Below are 26539 nucleotides of genomic sequence, written 5' to 3' on the forward strand. Positions count from 1 at the left end.
GCATATTTTATTTACCTGAAAAAAGACTTTTTTTTTCTCCTCAGATAATTATTTGTGAATTGAAGGTGTTCAGGAATCCTGTTGAAAAAGACTAAATTGGTAGGTGAGGCAAAAAATGAAAGAAAATAGCTACAAGGGAGGGAAGCTGGTGTTCTCCACAGAAATAGGAGAGTTTGCAATGGGGAGCAGCTTCTATCCATGGGAGAGTCCTCACACAAATGAAGAAATCAGGCTCCTCAGTCTGCAGAGACTAGCTCTCCAGAGATTAAGAAATACTTTAGTGCAGATAATCTCCCTTTACACAGGGAGGGGAATAAGCATGTTGGCTGAATAGATTTTACAAAAGAAAACATTTTACAAAAGAAACAATTACTGTATTTATAGACTAAAGTATTTATTTTATTTCTTTTTAAAATAACAATTTCTGGTCACTATTGTTTTATTTATTTCCCTTTACAGTAAACAAGTGTATACTTTAGGAATATATAAAGCATTTAAGTCTGATAAAGTGCACATCCTAGATTCTTGATCTGTCAAACAGATGTACCTTCTTTGACAATGTCTTCATTTTCTTCCTGAAACAGAATGAAAATTAGGTTACTGGACCTAGACAGTCTCAGAACTCTTTGCTAAGAATTACAGGAAAATGGTAAACAACCCTCTTAAACCTGGAAGTAGGGGAGGGAATTCAAGGGCCTTATACAGGTTGCAGCCCCATTATGAGGAAGAAACGTTGAGGCTACTATAAAACTACCTGTATTCTGCTACCTTTGAGATAACGGTATGAGGCTTGGAAAAGAAGAAAGCAATTTTGGCCATTATAGAGGCTAGGTCTCTTAGATGTCAGTCAAGGCACAATTGTATACATCACACAAAACTATCACCTGGGCTGAAGATGGAAGTACTGGGGTGTTTCTTTATTCCTTTCACAAACAGAAAGGGAGAGAAAGAAGGAAAAGTTCTATAAGTTGGGGGAAAAAAGGGGCTTATTTGTAGTTACTATTAATCTCTCCAAGACAAGCCCATCACCCCATGCCTAGCCTCATTCCCATCTCACCTTTTCTGTGTCCTATCCCAGTTTGGTCACTCATATCACTCCATTATTTTAATGTGTGTGCCTAATTATAACTATTCATTTATATGAAATTATTTTAGCACTGTAAATGTCCGTTGATGTTTGTTGTAATGCAAGCATCAATTACTGGCTAAGCATAAATTTCCTTAGATGCCAACTTTGGGGGGTGCTGAAAGATTCTCACAGCTGCCTGAATTACATGCCCATGTGTTATACGTATGTAACTAATTTGAGAATTAAAATAGTTGTTTCCTTTGATAACTTATGAAAGTGTTCATATAGGATGGTAGCTGGGGAAAGGGCATGTATTATACATTTGTTTTGGATCCCTCGAAAATTATCCTTAAGCCCTGCCTCAAGGGGACTGAACCAGTTTTAAATTAAGATTACAAAAGTAGGGGATTCAAATATAATTTTATTTCTCAGTGTTCTTTCTGTATAACACATCTTCATTCCCATTATCATTACACATAATGTTGAGGAAATAAGGAGAAAAGCATATCATAGGCTACCTTGATCAATTATAGTTCTGTATTTCCTCTAATGTTTAGTTCTGTACACAGAAAACCACTGATGGTAAAAACTCCACCATTAAGCAGAAGTTAAGGCCAGCTTAATGTGGGTAAATGAACCTTGTTGCAGTAAAGAAGAAAAGACATTCAAGTACCCTTTTTTGAAGCTGTTCTTGTAATTTCATCACTGCTTCTCTTTCTTTGGATAGCTGTTCTTGGGTGACCTTCAAAAGCTCTTTTAGTTTGGTAGCTGCACATCCCAAATCCTTTGTTAACTTCTTTTCTTTATCCAGTGTCTCCTGCAATTGATGATAAAACCAGGCTTTATTCATGGGACAACAACAACCAAACAAACAAAAAGCTAAACACTTCCAAAGCACTTAAACATGGGGACAAATTCTTACATATCTGCCTAGTAATTCTGCAAAGCGATGCAGCTTTAGAAGTTTTACCTGAAGTTGGAGAACTTCCTCTTTTGCATACGCAGAATCTTTCCTATCACATCTTAGTTTCTCCAATTCAGCTTGCAAGCTGTACACCAAATCTCGATTCTGCAGTTTCAAAATTATGAAAAGTTAATTCCAAGTACTTTGGAAAGCAGGAATAAAAGTTTATGAATGGTTCTTTCCTTTCCTTTCCTGTAATACCAGAATATCACTGACTAATATACATGAGAAGACCTAATAGATTGAAATTCTCATTTTTAACTATTTCATCATATTCACAATTTATATAACAAGGGATTACTTCATACTGAAATTAATACAATCAATCAATCAATCAATCAATCAATCAATCTATATATATATATATATATATCCAGATTCCAAAACTATAAGGGAGAGAATTCTAATTATATCTATATAACTTTTCCAGATGTGTTTTATCCCATCAACAAAAATAAAAGATCTAATAGAGAGTTTTAACCAAGTACTTTTTTACATGGCAGCAGATACTGTTCCTTGGGAGTACATTCAGCTTTTGGGAATACCTTGGCATGAGAAATTCCACTAAAATTGCTATACCTTATTATTTGCAACATGATAGAACAGAAACCTAGACTACATTTTTGTGGTCTAATGACACAATAACAGGTGGAGAAGTAGTTGGTACTAAGCAGACAAAGGGATAATTTTAAAAAATAGTTTAAAACTTGATATAGCAAATAATAAAATCAAGCACTACTTTGATATACTGCCCAAACTGTTTTCCTGCCCAAACAACCACAGCACTGAGCCTATCAAAAAAGTAACTGCAATTAATTCACTTTGGCACAGCTTATAAGCAATATAACAAGAGCAAAAATTCACTTCTCTATGTGTAAAACTGTACAAACATTTTTTTCCATTTGCAGCCTCAGCAGCATCTATAAGGCACATGCATTATATAGTGCACACTTTTGCTTTGGGTAACCTGCCTGCAAACCTCACTGAGCAACACAGCTTTGAGCTTACAGCCTGAAATTTCAACATAACATAAATCAGATATCCCCTAGCATCATCATTTAAAATTATAAATACTTTCCCCCAATTCTCAAATGAGTCAACAGGATGCTTCTAGCTCCTCTTCCTTTCTCATTATCTTTGGATTCCACAGAAGGGACAACTGGTTTCACAGTGCTTGCTGGTATTCTCCTGTTAGGAACTGGCCCAATTAATTCCATGAGAAAGTTAGAATTCCAAATTTGTAATGTAATGTTCTTATCCTTGTATATTCTGTTTATATTGTGCTTTTAGGCAAATGGCAACACACAAGTGTGCACCAACCAGTGCATATACATCAAAAGCCCTTGAAGTTTTCATAGAAATGAAACGTTTTCAGAGCTTGTAGTTGATATACCACATTTATCCACCATCTACTAGGGTTACTTTGTTATTGGGAACGCTGAAAAAAGGATCCATTATTACCAAGTCACTTACCTGGGCAAGCTCTTGACTTTGTTTCAGTGTTTCTATTTTTGTTGTATCCATTTGTTCTTGTGATTCAGTTAACAGCTGTCTCAACTGCACATTAACATCCATTAAATTAGTAAAGAAACAAATTTATGAGAACAATTATCATTTTATACTGTCACTAACTGTATTTCATAATTACTGATACCCAGTTTTATAGTGAATTGTGTTTAAGGTAAGCATATCAATTAACTTAGCCAAATATTATAAAATGTAGCAAGAGTATGGTATAAATGCCAGCTTAAAATATCAGTAGGGTCTCATTTGTTGTCTGAATTATATACTGTAGCATAGCAGGCTTCTCCTATTGGCTATCTGATGTAAATGAATACAATATATCCTTAACTGGATATATAATATATCTTTATATGGATATACATATATAACTGATATACATATAACTGATATACATATATATAACATATATATATATATACATATATATATACAGAGTTAGTGGCTATGATCACTGATCTATAGAAAATATAAGACCAGGAGAAAAGAGAACATTATTGAATGGCCATTTGACATTTGAATCTACCTAACATAGATCTTGTAAAGACAGAAAAAGAAGAACTATGTATTCTGTCCTGAGGTAATTAGGGAAGAGAATAAATAAAAATGTAGATGAAAGAATTGTATGGCTGAACAGTTAGGACTGTATGTACACTGTCTACCTTGCTCCTGGCTAGCTAAGATGCTGGATAAAGTAAGCAAGCTCCCTGTTTCCCTTAGATCTGAATCTTTTTCTGAAATGTCTACTGGGAGAACCAATTCATTGCAAAGAGGAAGCACAAAATCTGTTATTTCATAACATTAACATCTAGAATAACTGGTATAATTATAAATCATGAGATGTTTCCCTGAAACCAGAATATAGTGTTTTATTATAAGCACCTAATTTTGGATTGTGCTCCAAACTCTCCCCTTTCCTCATCCTTGGTCACTCTAAAAGAGACAACACTTACAACTTCAACTTCTTTAGTGCAGTTTTGTTGTTCAGCAACTGCCAAGTGATCTTCCAGCTGTGCTTCCAAAAGAGTAGTATATTCTTTTAACTGTTTCAGAAGGGGGAAATTGAGAAACTTCAGACAATAATTTTCATTTACATTTTGATCATACATCCTTGACTACCATAGCAAATATGTCCAAATCATGCTTTAGTCTGGTCTGAACTGATAGATTTAATGTTCTGCTTTCTAAGAAAGAGAAATAAAATATCCTATCTTAATTTTTACCTTCTAGTAATCCTGAGTCAAGGAGAAAGGCTGTAATCTTAAATATATGTTATGCATTGCATACTGGAATGCAGGAGATGTTTTCTTTTGAGTCCTTTTTTCCCCAATCCAGAGTGGCCATCTTTTGGTATGACATATTAATTGATTAAGAAAAGTAAGAAAAGAAGCTGGGTTGATTACAACCACATAAAATCCTATGCATTGCTCATAAAACCACCAACAGCTCCCATAAAAAGTACTATACATGGGACTCCCCTTGAAGAGTATCCAGAAACTTCAGCTGGTGCAAAATGCAGTGGCGTGAGCAGTTATGTGTGTTTCTAGTGGAACACATCTCTGCTTTGTGAGCTGCACAGGTTACCAGTTTGTTTCTGGGTCCAGTTCAAGATGCTGGTGTTGGCCTTTAAAGCCTTTCATAGCATGGGGCCGGGCTATCTGAGGGACCGCCTCTCCCTGATTTCATCTGCCTGTCCTACCAGATCCAGCAGAGAGGGCATACTATGGGTTTCATCACCTAGGGAGATACATTTGGCAGACCCCAGGGAGCGGGCCTTTTCTGCTGTGGCACCTGCACTGTGGAATCTTCTCCCCTCTGAGGTGAGGCTTGCCTCGTCATTGTTGAGCTTTCGGAGATGCCTTAAGACTTGGCTATGCCAGCAGGCCTGGGAACAACAGGGGATGGGGGAATTAGTGAGGTGGCTCCCTTATTTTTAACTTCCTTTTATTCTCTGTTTTATTTTGTTTTATATATTTTTAATGTATTTTACTGTTTTTAGCTTTGTTGTACACTGCCCAGAATCACCTGTGGTGAGATGGGTGGCTATTTAAATTGATTAGATAGATAGATAGATAGATAGATAGATAGATAGATAGATAGATAGATAGATAGATAGATAGATAGCACCCTGTTCCCTAAAAACTCAGAAGAAAACTATCTTAATTGCATTCTTAAACGTTAACAGAGAGGGGGGCATCTTGATTTCATGGGGCTTCTGTATCTGCTTTACCCTCCTAATATCCCATGGGAAAGGAATCTGTATCATAGTTTCTTGATCTGCACTCATAGAATGGGCAGACTTCACTTGGAGAAGACAGTCTCACAGATAACAAGGACCCAAGCACTTGGAATTGTACCCAGAAACATTTTGGCAGCCTATGCAGCTCCTGCTATACAGGTGTGGCCTTGACTGTTATCCCCAGTAAGTGGACTGCTGCATTATGCATCAACTTCAGTTTTTGAGTAGTCTTCAAAAGCACCCCAAATAGAGCACACAGCACTCATCCAAATGCAAGGTGATAAAAGAATGAGATGCATTCATTAATACCATTTATATGACTGCCCAACTGTCACCGAGGAAGGCAGGCATTTATTTATTTATACCATTTCTATGACTGCCCAACTAGCCAAACACAACTGTGTGTAGCTAACACAGAATTAAAAGCAAATCAAGGTAAGCAATAATATAAAAATCACAAGAGCATAACATAACGCAAACAAGATAAAACCACATCATATTTACAGCCCCAAACTATTTTCCAGACAGGCTAATCCTATATCCTGGCCCAGAGCTTAGGGGAAAAACCAAGTATTTAAAGCCTTACAGAAGGTTAACAGGGTTAGGGCCATTTGAATCTCAGGGTGTGTGCTGTTCCAAAGGGCAGGTGCTATGACAGAGATGGCATTGTTTCTTAGAGGGAATGTCGACTCTTCTGGATCTTGGTGGACAGGCAGACATAATCAGAGTTAGACAGTTCAGCCCTGTGCCATGAGGGCCTTTATATATGATAACCAGCATCTTGAATTGTATCTAGAAGACTAGAGAAAGCCAGTCCAGCTTGAAAAAAAGTAGTGTTACATGATTGTACCATGGTATGTCGATAACCACCTGCACTGCTGCATTCTGGACCAATTGTAGGTTCCAGATCCTCTTCAAGGGCAACCCCATGTAGACCTCATTGCAATAGTCCAAGGGAATTAAGGCATGAGTGACTATGAGCAGGGCCCCTTGATCCATGAATGTATACAACTGGTACAGTAGCTAAGTTTTGCAAAGGCCCTCTTCAGCATGGCTGCCACCTGCTCTTCAAGCAGGAGCCACAAGTCCAAAAGGATCCCCAAACTGTACATCAGTTCTGTCTGGGAGAGTGCAACCCTACTGAGAATTAAAGATGAAAAGTTTCTACATAAAGGCAGGAAGGTCCCAGAATCCATAGCCAGTTGGTCTTGCTTGCCTTGTACCCAATCTAAACCTTCCCCATCCACTGCAGTGAGATTATTATACGTTCAAAAGTGGAAAGACTTGGCACTACCCACAATGGAGGAATGGTTGGTAAAAGTGATGGAACTTGCACAGGTGGCCAAACCAACTTCCTTGATTAGAGAAGAGACAACATCTACATTTATGGCTGACTGGAAACCCCTTATAGACTTTTTGCAAGAAACAGAAAAAAAAGGATCTTATGATTTATGGCTTTGATGATTAGAAAAAATAGATAATAGAAAAGAGAGCTTTTCTTTTTGTAACCATAGAGCAAAAGATAATTTTGTAATTGTACTTACATTTGCTACAAAGAAAACTGAAAACTACTTCTTTCTACTTCTTTTCATTCTTTCTTTTTGAACCTTTTGTCTTTTCCTTCCCCCCTTTTTTCCTTTTCTTTATTTTAGTTCTTGTTAGTCTTTATCTTCTTTTCAAAACCCTTAATAAAAAATTGTACAAAAAAATTTCTTCCCTATCCAAACCTCCACAGCTTCCAGACATCAGGAAAGAACCTTGATGGCATTATTTAGTCAGCCAGGGGTAGAGATGTAAAGTTGCATACCACCATGCTAATGGATGACCTCATCCAGCTGCTTCAAGTAAATATTAAACAGGAAGGGAGAGAGTGGAGAGCTCTGAGGAACCCTGCAACTTCAGCCTCTGGCCCAGTACTCCATGCTCCATATTTCCTGCTACACTTCTGACCTTCACACTTGCTTCTGACCACATCTCTTCCTTTCCCCTGGCATTCTAAGACTTCGTTACATTCTCTGACCATGGACTACTCAACCTTGCTTTATGTATCTTCCTCAACTCTTGGTAAACTTAACATGCAAGCATACATCCCATATTCCCTTCCCAGTAATTCTGTTTTCTTGCCTCATATTCTTCATGCCACCTACACATGTACCCTTTGTGTGCCCTACACTCTGTCTTCTTATTGCTAATCTCCAAACTAAGCACATTTTTGGTTTGTGCTTGGCTCCAGCTCCTCAGCAAGCTCCGCAATGCACTTGCACCCTTATTGTTCAGGGTTCCAGTGTTTGCCTCCCCTTCTAAAGCTGGACCATGAAAGATGCTTCCAGCCCCATTCCTCCACATGAATGGAAGCACTGTACTAACAGAACTAGATGCTCCATAGCAGCTGGTGTAGTTAGTGATTGCAATGGCTAATATAAAGATGCACCTGGAGGGACCTGAAGCTTTGACATCATACCTCTCAAAGTGCTTCCTGGCTGTTCCTGAGAAGTTTGACAGATGCTCCAACCTATTTGCTGCCTTCCTAGCACAATGTAATTTATATACTGGCATGCACCCAGAGACTTTCTCTTCAGAGCTTGCATGGAGTTTGTCATAAGCCTGCTGATGGGTCCTGCTGCCAAATGGGCCGCCCCATATTTTGTGGCTGAAAACCCCTGCAGAACTAGGTAGCTTTTGTGAAGAAGTTCCATGGGGCCAATGCAGCTCTATATGCAGATAGGCGGACATCTTGAAGCATGCAAGGTTCAGTAGAAATGTGCAACCACCAACCAATCAGTTGCCCCACCAACACCCACTGGAAACCCCACCAATACACACACCATGGCAAGTACAGAGGAACCTATGAGCTGGGCAGTAGTCGGGGTTAGCTATCTGAACTTGAGAAGATCTTAGGGAGCCAGCAAAACCTCTGTTTATACTGCCAGACAGCCAAACCATAATGCCCACCAGTGCCCAGAAAAACTACCCAGACTTAGGTACTGAGATACTGAGTTTAGTTGTGCAGTACCAAAGCCCAAACCACCCATCAGCCTATTGCCTTACTTCCAGATTCCAGTGGAGCTGCAGGTTCTACAGCGTGACTTTTTCCAGACTCTTGTCACCATCAACCACAGGGCCCCTTACAATTTCATCAATGCTGCTTTCATGGAACAAGTTGGAATCCTCTTGTGTACACCTGCAAGTGCTGTAGTGGCCAAGACTATTCACAGATGGCCCCTTGAATCAAGTCCCATGATCAAGATCACTGAACCAGTGACCCTGCATGTACAGCAGCACCAAGAATAATTCCAGCAATCCACTTACAGCTCATCCTGGGGCTTCCATGGTTGTGCTGTCATGACCAATGATTTCCTGGTCTAAAGGTACATTGATGTTTCTGCATTGAACAATGCCATGAGATGCAGAAATCCTGCAGGCCACTCAATCTCCATTAGGAACAAGGAATGTGCCCAAGCAACTACTGGTCAAGTATGTGGAGTTCCATATCTTCAGTGCCAATGAGGTCAACCATCTTCCTCTTCACTGGCCCCATGATGGGTATAATCAATCTGATTGCTGGAGCAATCATCCTAAGAGACTGTCTCTGTGCTCCACAGCCTCTCTGAAAAAAATCTATAATGGAGGTTTATCTATCCTATTTGTGAAAAAAAAGAAATTCAGGGAGATTCTTCTCTATAATGAGTATAGGGCCTAAACAAAATGACTCTGCACAATTGGCACCCCCTTCCATTGATCTTGGACCTCCTAGAATGGCTACACTCCTCCACCCTCTTCACCAGACTGAATCTTTGCAGACTGCACAACTTGGTCTGGATCAAGGAAAAGGATGAATGGAAGGCCACCTTGAAGGCCAAGTTTGGCAATTCGGCCTGGCTGGCAGTGAAGCACCTCCCCTTGTGAAATTGAATATGGAAGCTGGCAGCACAATTCATTGGTCCTTTTCCCATCCTGGTACCTATTAGCTCATTCTCCTACTGGCTCCTCTGTTTTTCACGGCTCCATCCTGGTCTTCGACACCTTACCACACTCAGCTCAAGCCATTCCAGCACCAGCCCTTATTATATCTGGGTCTCAAGGGAGTCTCAAGGGGATACCTCTTCATCAGGTAATTGTAATGCATATATGTACTCATTAATGTATACTGTTGTTTTATATATAGATGAATCTGGCCATTTTGTAAGAAATATTGTATTATTAGATGATCCCAGAATATTAATGTTCATTTTCTTGTAGACAACTACCAATTCAAAACTAGTATAGTTAGTTATTTCCTTATTTGGGAACTTCCTTGGCATCCAGTGTATCTAGATTATTACATTGCTATCTAGGGAGCACTCCTAAGCATCGTCACAATTATAATATTGTCATTAGAATTAACTAAAAGTTTAACTTATCTAACTTACAAAGTACACAGTTTTCAAAAATAATATAAAACAAGCAAAAAATAGGGGAGAAGAAACGTGTTGATAATAAGGCATAGTGCAAAATATGATACCTTAAGATTCAATATGTCATTTACATCTTGTAATTAAATTAAGTATTGCTCAGTGCAGCAAACTTGCACAAAAGCTACCAGAGCAAAGGAACATTAGCTAGTCTTCCTTTGCCAATAAGATATTTATATATGTCCCTATCACTAATCAGAATCTTTGTAAAGTCATAAGCAGCAATAAAATATAGTAATCCTCATGGTAACAAAACTGGAGATTAATTTAATATATAAATGGATTTTCATTTAAATGGTTGCAAAAGGAAGAATTCATGCTGGGAATCAAGACACAGAGTTAGAAAACAATGATAAAGCATGCACGCATATCCACAAATATTATACCTTTGCAAGCGCTTCTTCAGATGCAACCAGCTTCTCTTGCCACACCTGCTCCTCCTCCACCACCCGCTTCTGCAAGTCCTTCAGCATTTTTTCCTGTGATTTTGAGGAAGAAATGAAGATTAAGAAACAAGGTAGGAAGAGAAAAACTGACATTTACCAATATAGGTTCATTCTATCATTGTTTGGGGACACATTGTAACTAGGCTTGCTTACTAACTTTAGCAGAAAGATTTTAGCCAGTTTGGGAAAGTAAAGGTACAATATAAATATACTTACTCCAACTGTCACTAAGAAATGCAGCAGGAAGGCAGAAAGGGTGTGCCTCAGAATTCAATTTATCCCAACACAGAAACTGGAGGCAGAAGCCTTTCCATCAATCAGAAATAGATGGATGTAAATTCCTTTTTTTAGTAAGAAGCAGCATGGTTGATAACTACATGCAGTGGCCTCCCAGAGGAGGCATCTTACCGAAGCAACAAGTAATTATGGGAAAACATCCTGCTGAAGCATTCACTTTCAATATAATACTTCTATGCTAACATTCAACACACAAAGCTTTTATTCTGCAATCACTGAGCTTTTTTACAAAATATTTTCAGAGAGTCTAAACATTTGTGCCTGTCCACCATTTTCTGCAAAAGCACCCATTAAGGAGAAGAAAAGCTATATTTTCAATCATGGCATATGAACAATAACAAACCCTAGGTTTGTATGTACAAGCATTTTCTATCACCATATGTGATACACATCCTGCAAAACTACTATTTATTTATTAGCTCGCTCATTCATTTTTTTATACATATAATTTAGAGGCTCCCTAAGTTTACCAAGACTGTTGGGAGGCTTATAATTTTAAAAGCAAAAAACCCCCACTAATACAGATAATAGATCATGTGTATCCAGAAGACAAATGATTGCTATTAGATTTTTATCCCACCTTTTTTATATTTAACTCAAGGAAGTAAATATACCTAATTTTCCTGCCTCTTATTTTGCTCAGAACAACTCTGTGAGGTGGGTTGGGCTGAGAGAGAGAGTGAGAGACAGAGAGAGACTGGCTGAAAGTCACCCATTCCACACAACAACCCTGTGAGGTGTGTTGCACTGAGAGAGAGTGACTGGCCAAATTCACCTATTCCACACAACAACCCTGTGAGGTGTGTTGCACTGAGAGAGTGACTAGCTCAAAGGCACCCATTCCCCACAACAACAAGCCTGCGAGGTGGGTTGGATTGAGGGAGAGTGACTGGACCAAAGTCCCCCGTTCAACGCGACAACCCTGTAAGTTGGGTTGCACTGAGAGAGAGTGACTGGCCCAAAGTCACCCATTCCCCACAACAACAACCCTGTGAGGTGTGTCGGGCTAAAGGAGAGTGACTGGCCCACAGTCTCCGATTCCTCACAACAACCCTGTGAGGTGGGTTGGGCTGAGGCAGAGTGACTGGCCCAAGGTCTCCCATTCCCCACAACCTCAACCTTGTGAGGTGTGTTGGGCTGAGGGACAGTGACTGGCCCAAAGTCATCCATCCCCCACAACAACCCTGTGAAGTGGGTTGGGCTGAGAGAGAAAGCTATTAGCCAAAGTCTCCCATTACCCACAACAACCCTGGGAGTTGGGCTGGGCTGAGGGAATCTGACTGTACCAAAGTCACCCATTCTCCAGACCAACAATCCTGTCAGGTGGGTTGGGCTGAGGGAAAGTCACCGGCCCAATCTCACTCATCCCCTATAATAACAACCCTGTGAGGTGGGTTGGGCTGAAAGAGAGTGACTGGCCCAAATTCTCCCATTCCCCACAACAACGCTGTAAGGTGGGTTGGGTTGAGGGAGAGTGAGCGGGCCAAAGGCACCCATCTGGTTTTCATGCAGGCCTAGAACTCAAAGTCTCCTGGTTTCTAGGCCATCACCTCAACCACTACACCAAACCGGCTCTCTTTGTTAACAAATGTTAAGGAACTTCATCAGAGTGCAAATGGGAAATTGGAAACGATTCATTTTATCAGGTTGGCAAATACAGTTTCACTTACAGTCTCTGCAAGAATATTTCTATACTGATCAGATTTTGCTTGTAGTGTGTGCAGTGCCTCATTTGCTTCTCCTAATGAAATTGCCAGGTCCTAAAAAAAAGTTTAATAATACATTAAAAAAAATTAATGTAAACAAAGTTAAGAAATCAATCGTAAAATTTAGGTATGACAACATTTTTCCCTCTGGTCACAAAAATGTTGTTATACATAAGTAGAGATGACGGGAATGGAGATTACAAAATTGCTGTTAGTGCTGATTCTGTAACTATTCCCTCATATGAAGTATGAATATCAAGGAAGATACTGTTATTTTATCTTCCCTTTTAATATTTACAGTGCCTTTTGTTGATAAGTTGGCAGTCTTTTGCCTTCTAAAAGTAGATATTGTCTTTTAAGTTATGTTGTTCTATCTAGAAAGGTTACTGGTGTTCTCAGTGATAATTAATTTTTGTTGTTGAAATATTAATTCTACTTTGCTTGTATCTCCAGAGTCTATAAACATTGTAGACCGTTTGGGAAACCGTTCCTACTGAAATTCTGGCTATTATGCAGCTGAAATACAACTAGAATATCCATGGTTGCTGTTCTATCTTCATGCGAGGTGAAGGAGTACTGTGGAATTTCTGCCTGTTCTGTAAGAATCCTGACCCTCTATAGCTAAATGACAAAGAGAGTTAGGAGGGTGCCACAATTCATTTATCATACTTTATTGACAGTCACTCCTTTTTCAAAAGGCAAAGATAAATAAAATAAATATATGTATCAAACATCAATTCTGGAGGTTAAAAAAGCATTTTATGAATTATTTGTATTAATTATGAGTAGATTATTATGATCCTACAACATTAATATGTTTTCTAAAAGCATCTACACATGCTTTCCGTTGTTGATTTGGTGGTATTATATATTATTTGTACTGTAGCTGTGCTTTTACTCAGGGTGAAGCTCAAACCTGGGATAAATTTTTACATGCTCAAGGTGGGATCTCATATACTCACTACTTTAATTATCAAACAGAAAGATACAGATTAATATTGCGAGTATAAATTTAGGAACTTTTTCAAGAACTTTTTGGAAGGAAGGTGTGAATTAAATATATCTAAGATACCTTACTATTAGTAAAAAATAAACTCTTGGGAATATAGATAGGAAAAAATATATGCTTCCAAAGCTTCCTAGTTTTGCCAAGTACATATGAAAAACCATATATTAATGCCAATGGATATGAATATGCATTGCTTCTAAATTATACAATACTCATTCAGAGCTAAAACTGGCCCTTACTCTGCTTTTCAGAAAGAACTTAAGGCATATAAACTGATCACACTAAGCCCAAACCAAATAAACAACTTATGGCTTATTATGTGAATCCATCCATTATTGTATGTAAACATGAATTTTGTTGTCGATGGATCAGCATGTTGTGCAAATCCAGGGAATTTTTGTTTATTCAATAAATCTTCGTTGAACACACTATCTCTTACGGTTATATATGAATGAGATAATTTATTCATAGAGTGAAAGGGATCAAGTCCAATCCCTTGGTCAATGCAAGAATCCATTTTAAAGTATCTCTAATATATGGCTGTCTAGTGATTAAGACTTCCCTAGCCAACTGGTTCTACTTTTCAACTGTTCTTAGTATTAGATTTTTCCCCTGATGATCAGCTCACATCTGCCTTCCTGAGTAAAACGGAGTCATATTAGTCCGTATTCTACAATTTGCCATTACCTAACAAATTCTGCGGCTCAGATCCAGGAACAATACAGAAGAAGACTACACTTTTTTCTCCCTGAGGACCTATCAGATAGCTGAAGAGTGCTATCATGTTTCCCTTCAATCTTTTCCTCTTGTGGCTAAACTCACTTAGCTCTCTTAATCTTTCTATATTGGATCTTCAGGCCCAAGATATTCTTGGGTTGTTCTCTTGGAACATGCTAGTTAACTTAACATAATAGTTAGATGGGAATCTCATCAGCACAGAATACAATAAAAATATATCCCATGATTTAGAAATTATACATTTACAGATTAAAATTCCATTTACATTTTATAGCCAGGGACTAAACTTTTTTTCCTACTTTTGGAGGGCAGCCAACGATTCCAGTGAGAGCATGTCACCAACGTAGTCTCAGACATACCATGAAAGGGCACATATATGATATTGGACCACAATTTCCATATGTTACCAGTGAAGTGTGTGACTGGATCACCCAAAAATGAATTCCAATAGGTAATACCTTGGAGCTGCCATGGCTTCCAGACTATTATTCATGCACATAGTTTTATTTAAACAGTAATTCCTACTCAAAATATCAAGGGAAAATAGCTGGAAGAAAATGAAACTGATATTTAAAATCATTGGGTTTGAATAACCAGATCAATTAGTTTAATTTATGTATGCTTTGGTATTTACTCACATTGTTTTCCATTTTCAGCTGTTCAACTATATGCTTTAATTTTGAAGCTTCATCCTCCAGTGTGGAGGCCTGGGTAGACGATTCCTGTAACCTGAAACAAAGAGATTTTCACCCACTATTTTCACAGAACTATATTTTGGGATGTGTCATGTTATTTAGAATTCTCAAGTCTTTGCTAAGGACATTCAGGAACACCTATCTAATTTAAATTGCTTACTCACTGTCAACATTTATCCACCCAGACTTCTCCCTATAGTTACTGCTGTAACAAAATTTGAAAATACTGCTACTGCAACTTATTTAACCACCGTGACCTGGAGAATGGAAAAGTTTGGTATACAGTATATACTGTATCAAAGATGTAAAATAAGGAACATTGCACTAATTTCTCATAGAAGCAAAGTTTTAAATCCTACTAAGAAGAATAAACCCATGCCAAATGAATAGGATAGTTTCAGAAAAGAGTGAGACAAGAAAAAATAGACAATATAAGATGGATAATGGAGAGATTCCTTATCACTTTTTCCTGAAAATTAGTGCTTTCTGTATCTCTTCAAAATTCATAACTTTTAAAATATTATCACATTTAATATCTCTAAAGGATATTAAAAATAAATATAACATATTTTCCAATTACCCCAAGTGTCCAATTATTCTATAGTCTCCTGCCCCTGAGAAAGTGAAGTTGCTTCACAGTAAGATGTCTGGATTTACCCAATTTGTTCTCATCTTGCCTGTTTCATTTCCAATATCTGTACCAGGGATCTTTAGAATCTGCCACTAGCTTTACTGAACAAAATGGTATGTATATACAGTATTTTTGAATTGTAACAATGATATATCACTAGCTATAGGACATTTGAAACTTTGCCAGTTTAAACTTATCCCTTGTTAGTTTCAGATTCTGAAAGAACATTTATTGGTCAAACTAATGCTTGTAGATACTTCTAAAACATAGCTAATCTATTTGTTAGTTTTGTTTTGCTTTTTATTGACCACACATTAAAACTCAGATTAAAATTATTACAGTGAGTAATGAAGGGGAGTTACTGGGAAGCAGCCATGATACAGAAAATGCCATCAAAGCTTATCTTCTCCAGAATATTTTTAGGCGTACTATTTTCTTTCTGGTTCCAAATGAATTCCAGACTTTGACTCTTCCAGCCATATATGCTTATCGAAAACTTCAGCTGTTTTTCTGTGAGCTCACCTAACATCAGGGCCAGAAGCGGTTATTATGTTGGCATGTGAGTTCTGTAGATGGTACTGTACTAGCAGGACACAGATTAAGCTCTGCCCTAATCAACTGTTTTAAGTAATATGTGAAACTGACTCCATGACAGATAAATTTGCCAACAGAAACATCAAATCCAGCGGTCCTATCAAGGAGATCCATATATTCATCCAGAGCTTGCCAGAAAGTCTGCGAGTGACAGGTTTTTAACAGCTTGTGCTTAGCAAGTTTAACAGAACAATCACTTCTCTTGATGAATCTTATCTGTTCCTCATGTAGATGTTGACTGCTAAAAGACTGCTTGTGAGGATCTAAATTGGGCATATCTGAGTTCTGTCAGCTGGTAAGGGAACTGCATTCACTACACCCATCTTCTATATAACTTTTTTTTTCATATCCTTGAAGATAGCTATCACATCTTCCTGCAGTCTTGTATGTACATCTTTATTACAGTCATAGACCAGCATAAGGAGGGTGGGGTACAGTCAATTAAAAAGCATAGAAGATATATCAGAGTTTTAAAAATTATGAAAAGCTAGAAGATATTAAAATAGAAAGTATATATAAAAATCTGTAAGAATCTAAAAGAAGGGGTAGGAGCATAAGATGGGTCCAGAGGAGCATAAAACATTAGTAGGTGGGAATCTATATCTATCAAATTACACAGCACTCTAATATGGCAAACTAGGGAAGCTTCCAGGTGAGTCATGGCTGACTGAAGACATCTTCACGAATAGCGGTGATGACAACTGCAGTGAAAAATGAAGGACTGGCAAATACACCAGTCCTTTGGAATCTCTCCAGAGAAGGAGAGGATGGGAGATTGCCCATAAGCACTCCGAATGGGAGCTCCTTGTGAGGGGATCATAGAACAGCAGTCCCCCACGGGATTGAGCACCAGGAGACAAGGGAGATGACATCATGCTCTTAGCCCTGGCAGAGCCTTTAAAAGGGACACTAAGCCAGCTGTACTCACTTTAATTATTTAACTGTCTCATGGATGTTAGAGACCTTCAAAACACTGAGTTTAATTTGACACCTGGTGAGTTTTACCTTCTTTCTTGATACAAGGAATTTTAAATAGAGACTTAAGAGTTTAAAAACAATATATAATTGGCAAAAAGCAAAAAAAAAGAAAGAAAAGATTATGATTTAAGAAAGTTATAGATGGATTAGGAGACCAGAGGGATTTGGAAACATTTGTACTTTTGCTGTAAGATTTGAAAAACAAGTATATAATTAAATAATACACTCATGGGAAACAACTGAAATGGAACTAAATCCATATTAGGAACTGAGATTCTTTGAATGTTGCAAATGGACACTAGAGGGGACTAAAGGACTAGGCAGAAAAAAAAAGTGCATCTATCAACATTTAAATGTGGGTTTTAAAATGGCCAACCCTGGTATAGCTTTTGAGTTAAAGAGTTTTTTGAAAAATGGACTGACATATTAATAATTAATATCTTAGAAAGCATAAAGGTTCCAATGGTTAAACCTCTAGAAGATGTTAAGGGAGATTTTAAAAAGCAACTTATAATTGACGCAGATATAATAGAACTTGTAAGTATGGAATATAATGAAACTGAAAAGATTACTAAAATGGAAATACAAAAGCCGAATCAAGAAAAGGAGTTGGACAAGAAACAGTTGTGACAAGAAATCCTGGACAGTGCCTCTTTACTGGATTTACAAAGTACAGGTAGTCCTTGATTAATAACCATTTGTTTAACGACAGTTTGAAGTTATGACGGCCTTGGAAAGGGTGCTTTGCGGCTTGTAAAGCACTTTTGGCCATTGTTAAACATTGCGCCACCCCCCCCCCCATGGTCATTTGAGCTCCATTCCTCCAACCCCACAAAAGATTTCCCCTCTGTCCATGGAGGGGAGGGGAAACCTCTCAGCGGTGTGCAGGAATGGAGCTTAATCCTGAAGATTTGAGCTCCATTCCTCCAGCCCCATGAAGGAATATTTGAGAGTGAAAGGGCTGCCTGCTGGGAGGATTTCAGCTCCCTGCTGAGCTGCAATCCTTCAGCAGACAGCTCTTCTGCTTAACGACCCAGGAGATCGCTTAACAACTGCAACTGGGAGTGCCCAGATTGCAGTCGTTGAGCAAAGCAGTCACGAGGGCATCTTGCTTAATGACCACTTCACTCAACAATCAAGATTCCAGTCCCAGTTGTGGTTGTTAGGCAAGGACTACCTGTATCTTGGAAAAGGATCTGAAGAATCTTTTGTAATGCCAAAGATTGATGAAAGATCAACTCCAGTGACACCACTGGAATGAATTAAAGGCTAAGATTGTGAAGCGCAAAAGGAAGGAGTATAAAGTTGGACTATTTGATCAGGGATAAATTATATGTTTGATATTTCTGGTAGCTTCTAATGGACTTTTTGCTGAACCAGGACTGAAAAGATGAAGATTTCTGGATTGTCTATAGATATGAGTTAGGTTATGGGAAGAAGAGTTTTTTGTTTGAAATTTTAGAAGAGGGTGAAGAGTTATTATGTTAGCTTGTACTTGGTGTCATGAAGGTTGGAAAGCTACTTCTTTATTATTGCCTTTGTTTCTTTTTCTTTTTTCTTGTATTCTCGCTCTTTTCTTTTTTCTTTCTTTCTCTTGCACTTTTTAAACTTCTTTCTTACTTTTCTTTAATATTTTAATTTAGTTTGTATTTGTTTTTGTTATATCTATTAAAAACTTCAATAAAATTATTACAGAAAGAATGCAAACTAGGTGCTTGTTAAGTCTAGTTTATGGCACAGGTTATCATCCAATGAATTCTAAGCGCTGCTGCGCAGAACCTGGCAACATTATATGTTGTGGCAGGGTTGGTATCTAAAAGCAGCAAGGAGGTATAGAATTGCCCTGTGTGCCCTGGGTATTTATGTAGCAATGGTGAGATGAGGCTTGTACAAATGTCTCTGTAGTATAGGCACTAGATGCACATGCCCTGTTGTTTCTGTATGTCCAGAGTCACAGGGGCATTGTTTCTCTGGGTAAGGAATCTTCCTACCTTCAAGGACAGCTGAGGGGAGGGCATGACATTGTGCCAGAGTAAAGGCCTTCCTGTGTTTAGAGACTTCAAGTTTAGTTAAGTATGCCATAGGGGAGGCAGAGTATCTGTTGGATTCACTGGCAATAAAGACTGGGGTCCTGGCTAGATCCAATTGGTGCGCTCTGTCTGCTACATGCTGCTTAATGAGTGCTTTGGCCTGATTGTATCTCATAGAAGACCTGGAGAGAAGCCCAGGAATAAGATTTTAGTTGTCACTGCCTGTTTCCATGTGGACTGAAAATCATCACTCATAGTTAATGGGGCAAGGCCAATGGAAAAAAAGGATAGTCTGAGCTAATAGGTGAGTATGGTCACCCACACTCTAGCCTCCACTTTCATGAGGCCTGTCTCTAGTTGCAGGTGGCATTAGAGATACAATTTGGGACTTGAAGGACTGATCTTAGAAATTTGGATTGTACAAGCTCTAATGGTGCAAAATTGGAGAATGGGCTCAGCTGGGCACCATAAAGAAGTTGTGTTATTGCCTTGGCTTTGAATAATTTGAATGTGGTACGTATATAGTGGCCACTTCTTGTCTTAAGGAATTTAAGGATGGCAATTGAGCTCCTCTGGGCATTTTCAGGAATGCAGTCCCTGTGGGCTTTTCTACTGCTGGCAGAATTAAGGACTACCCCCAATCTTTTAGTCTCCTGGTGAAAAATACCCAATGCCCCAAAACCCAATAGTTGGTTTTCCCTTCTAAGCCCCTTATCATCTTCACTGTACTCCAGCGGACACATTCCAGTTTGTCAGTGTGAAGCTGTGAACGGTACTCAATATTTTAATGCAGTCTGGCCAAGCAGAAGAGTGAGAAATGAGGACTTCTCTTAGTCTTGACATTAGTGTGGATGCAGCCTAGGATTGCATTTGCTTTTTCTGCATCTGCATCATAGTGTTGGCTCACATTCAGCTTGTGAGCTACTAAGACACCCCCATCCTATACTTATACTTAGTTTTTGCCTGTCCAAATGTAGGGATTTCCATTTCCCTCTATTAAATCATAGCATATATTTTCATGAGGGCCATTGTCTAATTTATTTACAGTTAGAGCAGACTGAAATAGAACCATGAGAATCAGAGGCAGTAGCTCTGCAAAACAGGCTTGTTTGCTTCCTTTAAGAAATACTTTAGATTGTAACATTTTGTATTGCTGCTTAATTGTGCCATGCTCATTGCGTAGACACAAAAAATATAAATTAATTCACAAAATATATTGGTTCTGAAGATATGACATTATTACAGTTTTTTGTACCTAAATTCATTAAATATTATGAAATAATGAACATTCTAGATTCAGCTTACAGTCACAGGCGAATTTCTACTTTCAGAAGCATAACTAGAAATAAGAGCACAGGACATGGGTCTCATGGTTAACTCACTCCTCCTGATACCATAAGGCACTGTTCTGCTAAAATCAGGATATCTTACACCACAAGCTAGCAACTATTGAAGCAAGATATAAAGTTATTTTAATGTTACTTGTTTTGAGAAATTTGTTTTGGTTCACTTAATTTTTTCCCCAAACAGTTTATTGACTGCTTAATTTTGTATGTATTTTCCTAGCTACTGATCAATTTAGTGGATTATTCTTCCCCACTCTTTTGAAGAAAAAGACAATACATGCCTACAAGCCTACCTCCAGTCTCCTAACTTTTATCTTTTCTCAAAGAAAATGTCAGAATGTTAAAGCTCAAACGTGGCTACTTAAGAAAATTTGTTCTTGGTTATTTACCTTTCTTTCCAGTTCATATGACTTTTATTTATTGGAGTTTATCAGTAATCTCCAGTTTCTAAAATGTCTCCCATTTTTCTGTAATTTAAACTGTTTGTGATAATGTCTTCAACATACTGTAGCCAATTTTGAACTCTCTTTTTTTCAAACCATGAGACTCCCTCTATTATTTTCTTAGTTATTTGAAACAGTATTTTTGTGGTCTTGTGGCTCTATGGTACATTTCAAGATAATGTAATCATTTCTAGCCCAGGTTCTCATTACTTTCATCTCTTTAAGCCGTTAGGCCATAGTGGCAAAGCCTAGATCTGGATAACTGCTCTTTTTGACTTATCATCCACCTTCTGAAAATAAAATTATCATTAAAGCAAGTCAGGAATTTATTTGTCTGTTCTTGGCAGAACTTGAATTCCAACAGATAATAGTGTAATTCAAGTTTCCCATTACTGCTATGCTTCTCCTCTATGAATCTTTGTTAATCTGATTTAGGAAGGCACCATCCAAGCCTTCTGCTGGCTTTTCAGTCTGTAGCAGATTCTTTCAGTTATTTTCCCTTCCTTTTGGTATGATGCAAGTGAACCTTCATGTACCAATGTATGGATTTGGCTTACAAAGGTACATTTAGCATGCACATATATAGTGCTGCTCTTTCATTCCTTTCATTTTATCTACTCATTATGTATAAATTATATTCTTCAAAGTTTCACATCACATGGATTCAGCAATATTTATTAAACTATATTTGCCTTCTTACTGTAAAAGTTCAAATTAATCCAGTTTATTTCTCACTTTCTCATTCTGCATACACTGATATAAAGATACTACTATACAGCTACAAATAAGTAATACATTTTTACTATAACCATACTGCAACATGGCGTTTGTTGTGGGTCTTAATTCACTGCCATTTAAAGTGTACCTCATGTTAACTATAAAATTTGGTGTGGGTAGCAAAGATTCAGGACATGCAAAGATTTGAGACAAGAATTTACAATGTTCTTGCCAAACTGAAGTTGTTTATCAATAACAAAATTCAATATTTTAAAAGTCACCAGCCTTACCTTAACAGAAGAATGCTAATTTCTGCTTTATTTGCTTCCTAAAATAGGAAAAAAGTAAGAAAATTACATTATGTTCCAAAATATACTGACATAATAGGTAATATTATCACAGTACCAAAATGATGATAAAATGTCCCACTGAATGAGAGGCAACGTTATTAAAATGAGAGGCTGGCTAGAAAGACCACTTGAAGACTCTGACCTGTATATCTTTGTTTTTCTCCACTTCTCTCATTTGGCTTGCCTCCAGGAGGGCTTCAGTTAATTTAATCTTTTCTTCAAGCTGGAGGTTTATGGAAGTTGCTTCTGATAATTTAAGGTGTAAATTATTACATTCTTCTACCCTTCTCTTCACCTCCATTTCAGAGCACAATAGTTTAGGCTCCAGTTCTGTTAAAGAATGAAAGATGGTCAAAATGCTAGTAAAAAACATGGATTTCAATATTCTCATAGGGCTGTTAAAGTCATCCATTATAGTAAGTCATCAGTATGGACTCCTGCTCAGTAAGAGTCCATATTAAAGCATTTTCAAGAGATGGCTGGTCAACCTCTGCTTGGAATCTGTCCATGAAAAAGGAGGTATACGTACGCGTATCTTCAAGCAAATGTCACTGATATACAGTAACAATACTGTGGATATACATTCTAATGTAAGATATAAAAAACAAAAGCTTTGGGCACATGTATGTACATATAATACAAGCATAAACATCAGCAAATGGATTTAAACTACAAACATATAGGTGGAAACACTATTAATATTCCATAGTATCTGTGTTTGTTTCTCTTTCTGCATTTGGCGAAAAGAGAGAGAGAGAGAATATCTGTATGTAAATGAGGTGGACTCTAATATCAATAGGAAAAGCAGGTGAGAAAATCTATCCCTGCCCATCCAGGTATCTGGTAGAACCTATAATGATGATTAGTGTTATAATGTCATTGTGACCACCCACCAATGAAGATCTTGTAGGGATGCTGTCCTGAGATGCATATTTGCCAGATTTGCTCAAAATACAAGCACAACAGAAGTAGAATTCCCTCCCTGTTCAGTTATGCTTGGTGCTCAGCTTTCTGAGCATTAGGTAACATTTTAAGATGTATCTGTCCATTCAGGCTTTTATTAATTTTCTGCTATTGCATCTTTGTTTTCTTAAAAATGTTCTATACTCTAGTGTTCTAGCTATTTCATGATTCTAAATATGTAGGACTGTTTTTAACAATGGAAAGTTTTTTATTTTTAAGTGGGTTCAATGTTGCATAAACATAATAATATGTCTCACTCCTCTTGTTACCTACAGTTTTCCTTTTCATCCTTACCAGGAAACAGTTTTAGAACAGCTCAGTGTTTGATGTTGAGTTACCATTCCAGTTTGTTCCAAAAGTAATACGTATGAAGGTGCTCTGCATCTTGGCTTAATAGAATAAGATATGATTCTACATCTGTCTAGATTTTTTGTCCACCAATGTGTCTGTTCTTTCATGACTTTTTGCTTCTCTGTATATGGGAGGTTTTCATTTTTTTGCTCACATACTTAATTTATTCTTTAAACCAGTTAGATGCAAGGAGACAGGAATTACTATAATTGTGCACATGTATCTGTGTACATTAAAATGGGATAGTTAAGTACTTAAATTAATCAAACTATAAACATTTATTTATGGTCTTCAGGTGGCCTTACCCCTTTTGCAGTATAGCCTTTAATAAACCAGTAAAAGGCTGTTAGACAACAACTGCACATTCTTAAGTAAAGGAACGCTTTAACTCGTAAAATACTCTTTAAAATACACCATTTGGGGGATCCAGTAGATATTAACCATGATTGCACCTTTGGCTACCTCACAGCTGGACCTTTCTATCTCTTTTCTGTCACAGGAAGGAATATTTAATTCTCACCATTCCACCATATTATGTACATTAAACATTAGAACCATCATCTATTCCTGAAAAGCCACTTATTCAGAGGTGTACCTGAAACTCAAAGGACAGAATTTAGCCAAAATTTTATTGTAAAAGTACTGAGGTACTGAAATTTACACTTTTGTTTCATTTATGCAGGAGAGTAGGTTGCCCACTGATATTTTATTCATTTTCTGTTAAAAAATATTGAGCTACAGAAATAGAACTAAAGCTTTTTTTTTTTTTCATACTGGAAATACATATCCCCTGTCATTGCAATATATGATTTCTCACCAGCAAAATTGAACTGCTGCTCTTTTGCCTTTTCCAGCTCTGTCTGCAAACTTTGATAACTGGCCTGAGATTTGCAGAGTTCTTCCCTGACTTCATCCAAGCTCTTCTGTAACTGGGCTTCACTTTCTTTTTGGGATATCTGCATGAAGGAAATTTGGATAAGGGCAAAAATTAAAAGCAGGCATATACATATACAGCTACAGTTGTTCTTTAAAAAACTTCTCATCTAGTGGATAGACATATTGTGCATATCACCAGAAGATACTATTGCCATGCTTGCCAAATCATTTGTGAACTAAGATAGCTTCACACCTGACTATATGAATAGCACTTCTATTAATGAAACCTTGGCATACGTGAAGCATACATGGATTTTTCAACATTAAAGCAAAGCAGAGCACCTGCATTTAATATAACATTTATGTATAGGAATACCTTTGAGTTCCACAAAGCTCTTGCTGTAATGACAGAATTCACCATGGGAGCTAGTTTTGATCCTGCCTCCATAAGATGAAATTTTAACACAGTCTAAAACAGGAGCAGCATATTTTGACAGTCCAATCTCTTCCAACCAGAGTCAGTTATTGGGTTTCAAAATACAATTTGGTGTGACTTCAACCTAGTACAAAACCCAAAACTTAGTCTCTGGCTTGTTCATGTAAGGACTATGCATGGTCATTGGCAGGATCTGAAGAACTCGAAAACTTGTGCATATCCCTTTAATTTAATTGATCCTAATAAAGGTATTACCCTGATATTATATTGTGTCACTGAGTGCATGAACAGGGAGAACAAACAGGAGTTTGTCAAGACAGTTGGAGGGAGCAACAAGAGAAAGGAAAGCCATGGAGGGGAAAGACTACTGACTGTTTACTACTCCCACTGATTGCTAACTGACTGCTAACTGTTGCTGAATGTTGTCGATTTATTGCTGACTGTTTCCTGAGAGATGGTCCACTGTATCTGATTGGAGCATTACTCTTGCTGACCTAGCTGAGGAAGTTCTTGGGGGCATACAAGGAACACAGTTTTCAGAGAGTGAGCTCACAGAGTGAAGGAGCAGGGCCAGCATACAGGAGTTTTGCAAGGGAGGTGGAGGGTGAGAGAGACACTCTCTCACCCCACCCCACCCCACCCCACCCCACTTTTTCTTTTTTCCATCTTCTATCAATCCAAACTAGTCTTCATCCAGAGAAGCAACTCCTAGCAGCCTGAGCCCAGAAAATAGGAAAAAAAATATGTGAAAGTTTAGCAAGGGAAGTTGGCAGGGAAAGCTCGAAGTAACATGGACAATGAGGAAAGTATCATAATGATCTGCAAAGTATGTGTCACGTTTGTTTTACTGTCTGAAGAACATCAAAACAATACCATCTATTCTTCTTCTTCTTGGGTATGCTAGGGATTTGGGTTGATGTTGCTTGGCCGATGTGTTTTAACTTTCGTAATGTTTATAATTGTTTTTATTTTATTTTAACTTTGTTTACCACCAAGAGTCACTTGTTGAGATGGGCAGCCATATAAATTGGATAAACAAACAAACAAACATTTAGAGTGCACTGCAGTAATCCAATCATGAGGTGACCATAGTGTAATTATGTATAGAGCCTCCTGGTCAAGGAAAGAGTGCAGCTGGCACAAAAGATTAACCTGTGCAAAGGCCCTCCTGTCCATAACTGCCACCTGCTCTTTGAGCAGTACCTACAAGTCCAGAAGGACCCCCAAGTTGCCCACCAGTATCAAATGGGGAAGTGCTACCCCATCCAAGAGCAACGATTAAAATGTCCCTGACCTCGAGGTGGAGGGCAAATAGCCACAGCCACTCAGTCTTGTCAGGATTAAGCCAAAGTCTCTTCTGCCTCATCCAGACCCAAACAGCCTTCAGACACTAGGTTAGTACACTGTCAGCTTTACCTGCCCAGCCCAGGGTTGAGATGTACAGCAAGTATCATCAGCATTCTGATGATGCCAAACCCTGAACCTATGGATGACCTCACCCAGCAGTTTTATGCTCATTTTCACCCAGCGGTTAAACAGGAGAGGACAAAGCATTGAGCCCTAAGGCACCCTACATGTGGGGGGCCCAGACATGATATCTTCACCATTAACACCAACTAAGACTGAGTGTTGAGATAGGAAGTGAGATACCAGTAGGTCACTTTCCAAACCCTAGAAGTTTCTACCCTA

The 26539-nt window shown here is 38.1% G+C and overlaps 1 protein-coding gene across 4 annotated transcripts in view; it reads right to left on the reverse strand.

The window, feature by feature from the left end:
- Window positions 1-381: 381 nt before the first annotated feature.
- Window positions 382-26539, reverse strand: part of RRBP1 (ribosome binding protein 1) — a 56585-nt gene continuing 30427 nt past the window's right edge. For 2 of the 4 annotated variants that reach the window (XM_025168661.2, XM_007431395.3), the window contains exons 8-18: window positions 24356-24494; window positions 22367-22554; window positions 22165-22202; window positions 15079-15169; window positions 12658-12747; window positions 10631-10723; window positions 4508-4597; window positions 3507-3590; window positions 2040-2138; window positions 1743-1886; window positions 382-575 (exon numbers count right to left, since the gene is read on the reverse strand). In XM_025168661.2, coding sequence (XP_025024429.1) covers window positions 534-575; window positions 1743-1886; window positions 2040-2138; window positions 3507-3590; window positions 4508-4597; window positions 10631-10723; window positions 12658-12747; window positions 15079-15169; window positions 22165-22202; window positions 22367-22554; window positions 24356-24494 — 1098 coding nt within the window. In that variant the 3' untranslated portion in view covers window positions 382-533. Of the gene's footprint in view, window positions 576-883; window positions 924-1742; window positions 1887-2039; window positions 2139-3506; window positions 3591-4507; window positions 4598-10630; window positions 10724-12657; window positions 12748-15078; window positions 15170-22164; window positions 22203-22366; window positions 22555-24355; window positions 24495-26539 lie in introns of those variants that run through there. The other 2 variants (XM_007431398.3, XM_025168662.2) reach the window with 2 other exon arrangements.

This window comes from Python bivittatus, unplaced genomic scaffold (genome assembly GCF_059951505.1).
Source record: "Python bivittatus isolate LINGU-HERP-01145 unplaced genomic scaffold, Pbiv_v1 ctg000960_np1212, whole genome shotgun sequence".
Lineage (NCBI taxonomy): Eukaryota > Metazoa > Chordata > Lepidosauria > Squamata > Pythonidae > Python > Python bivittatus.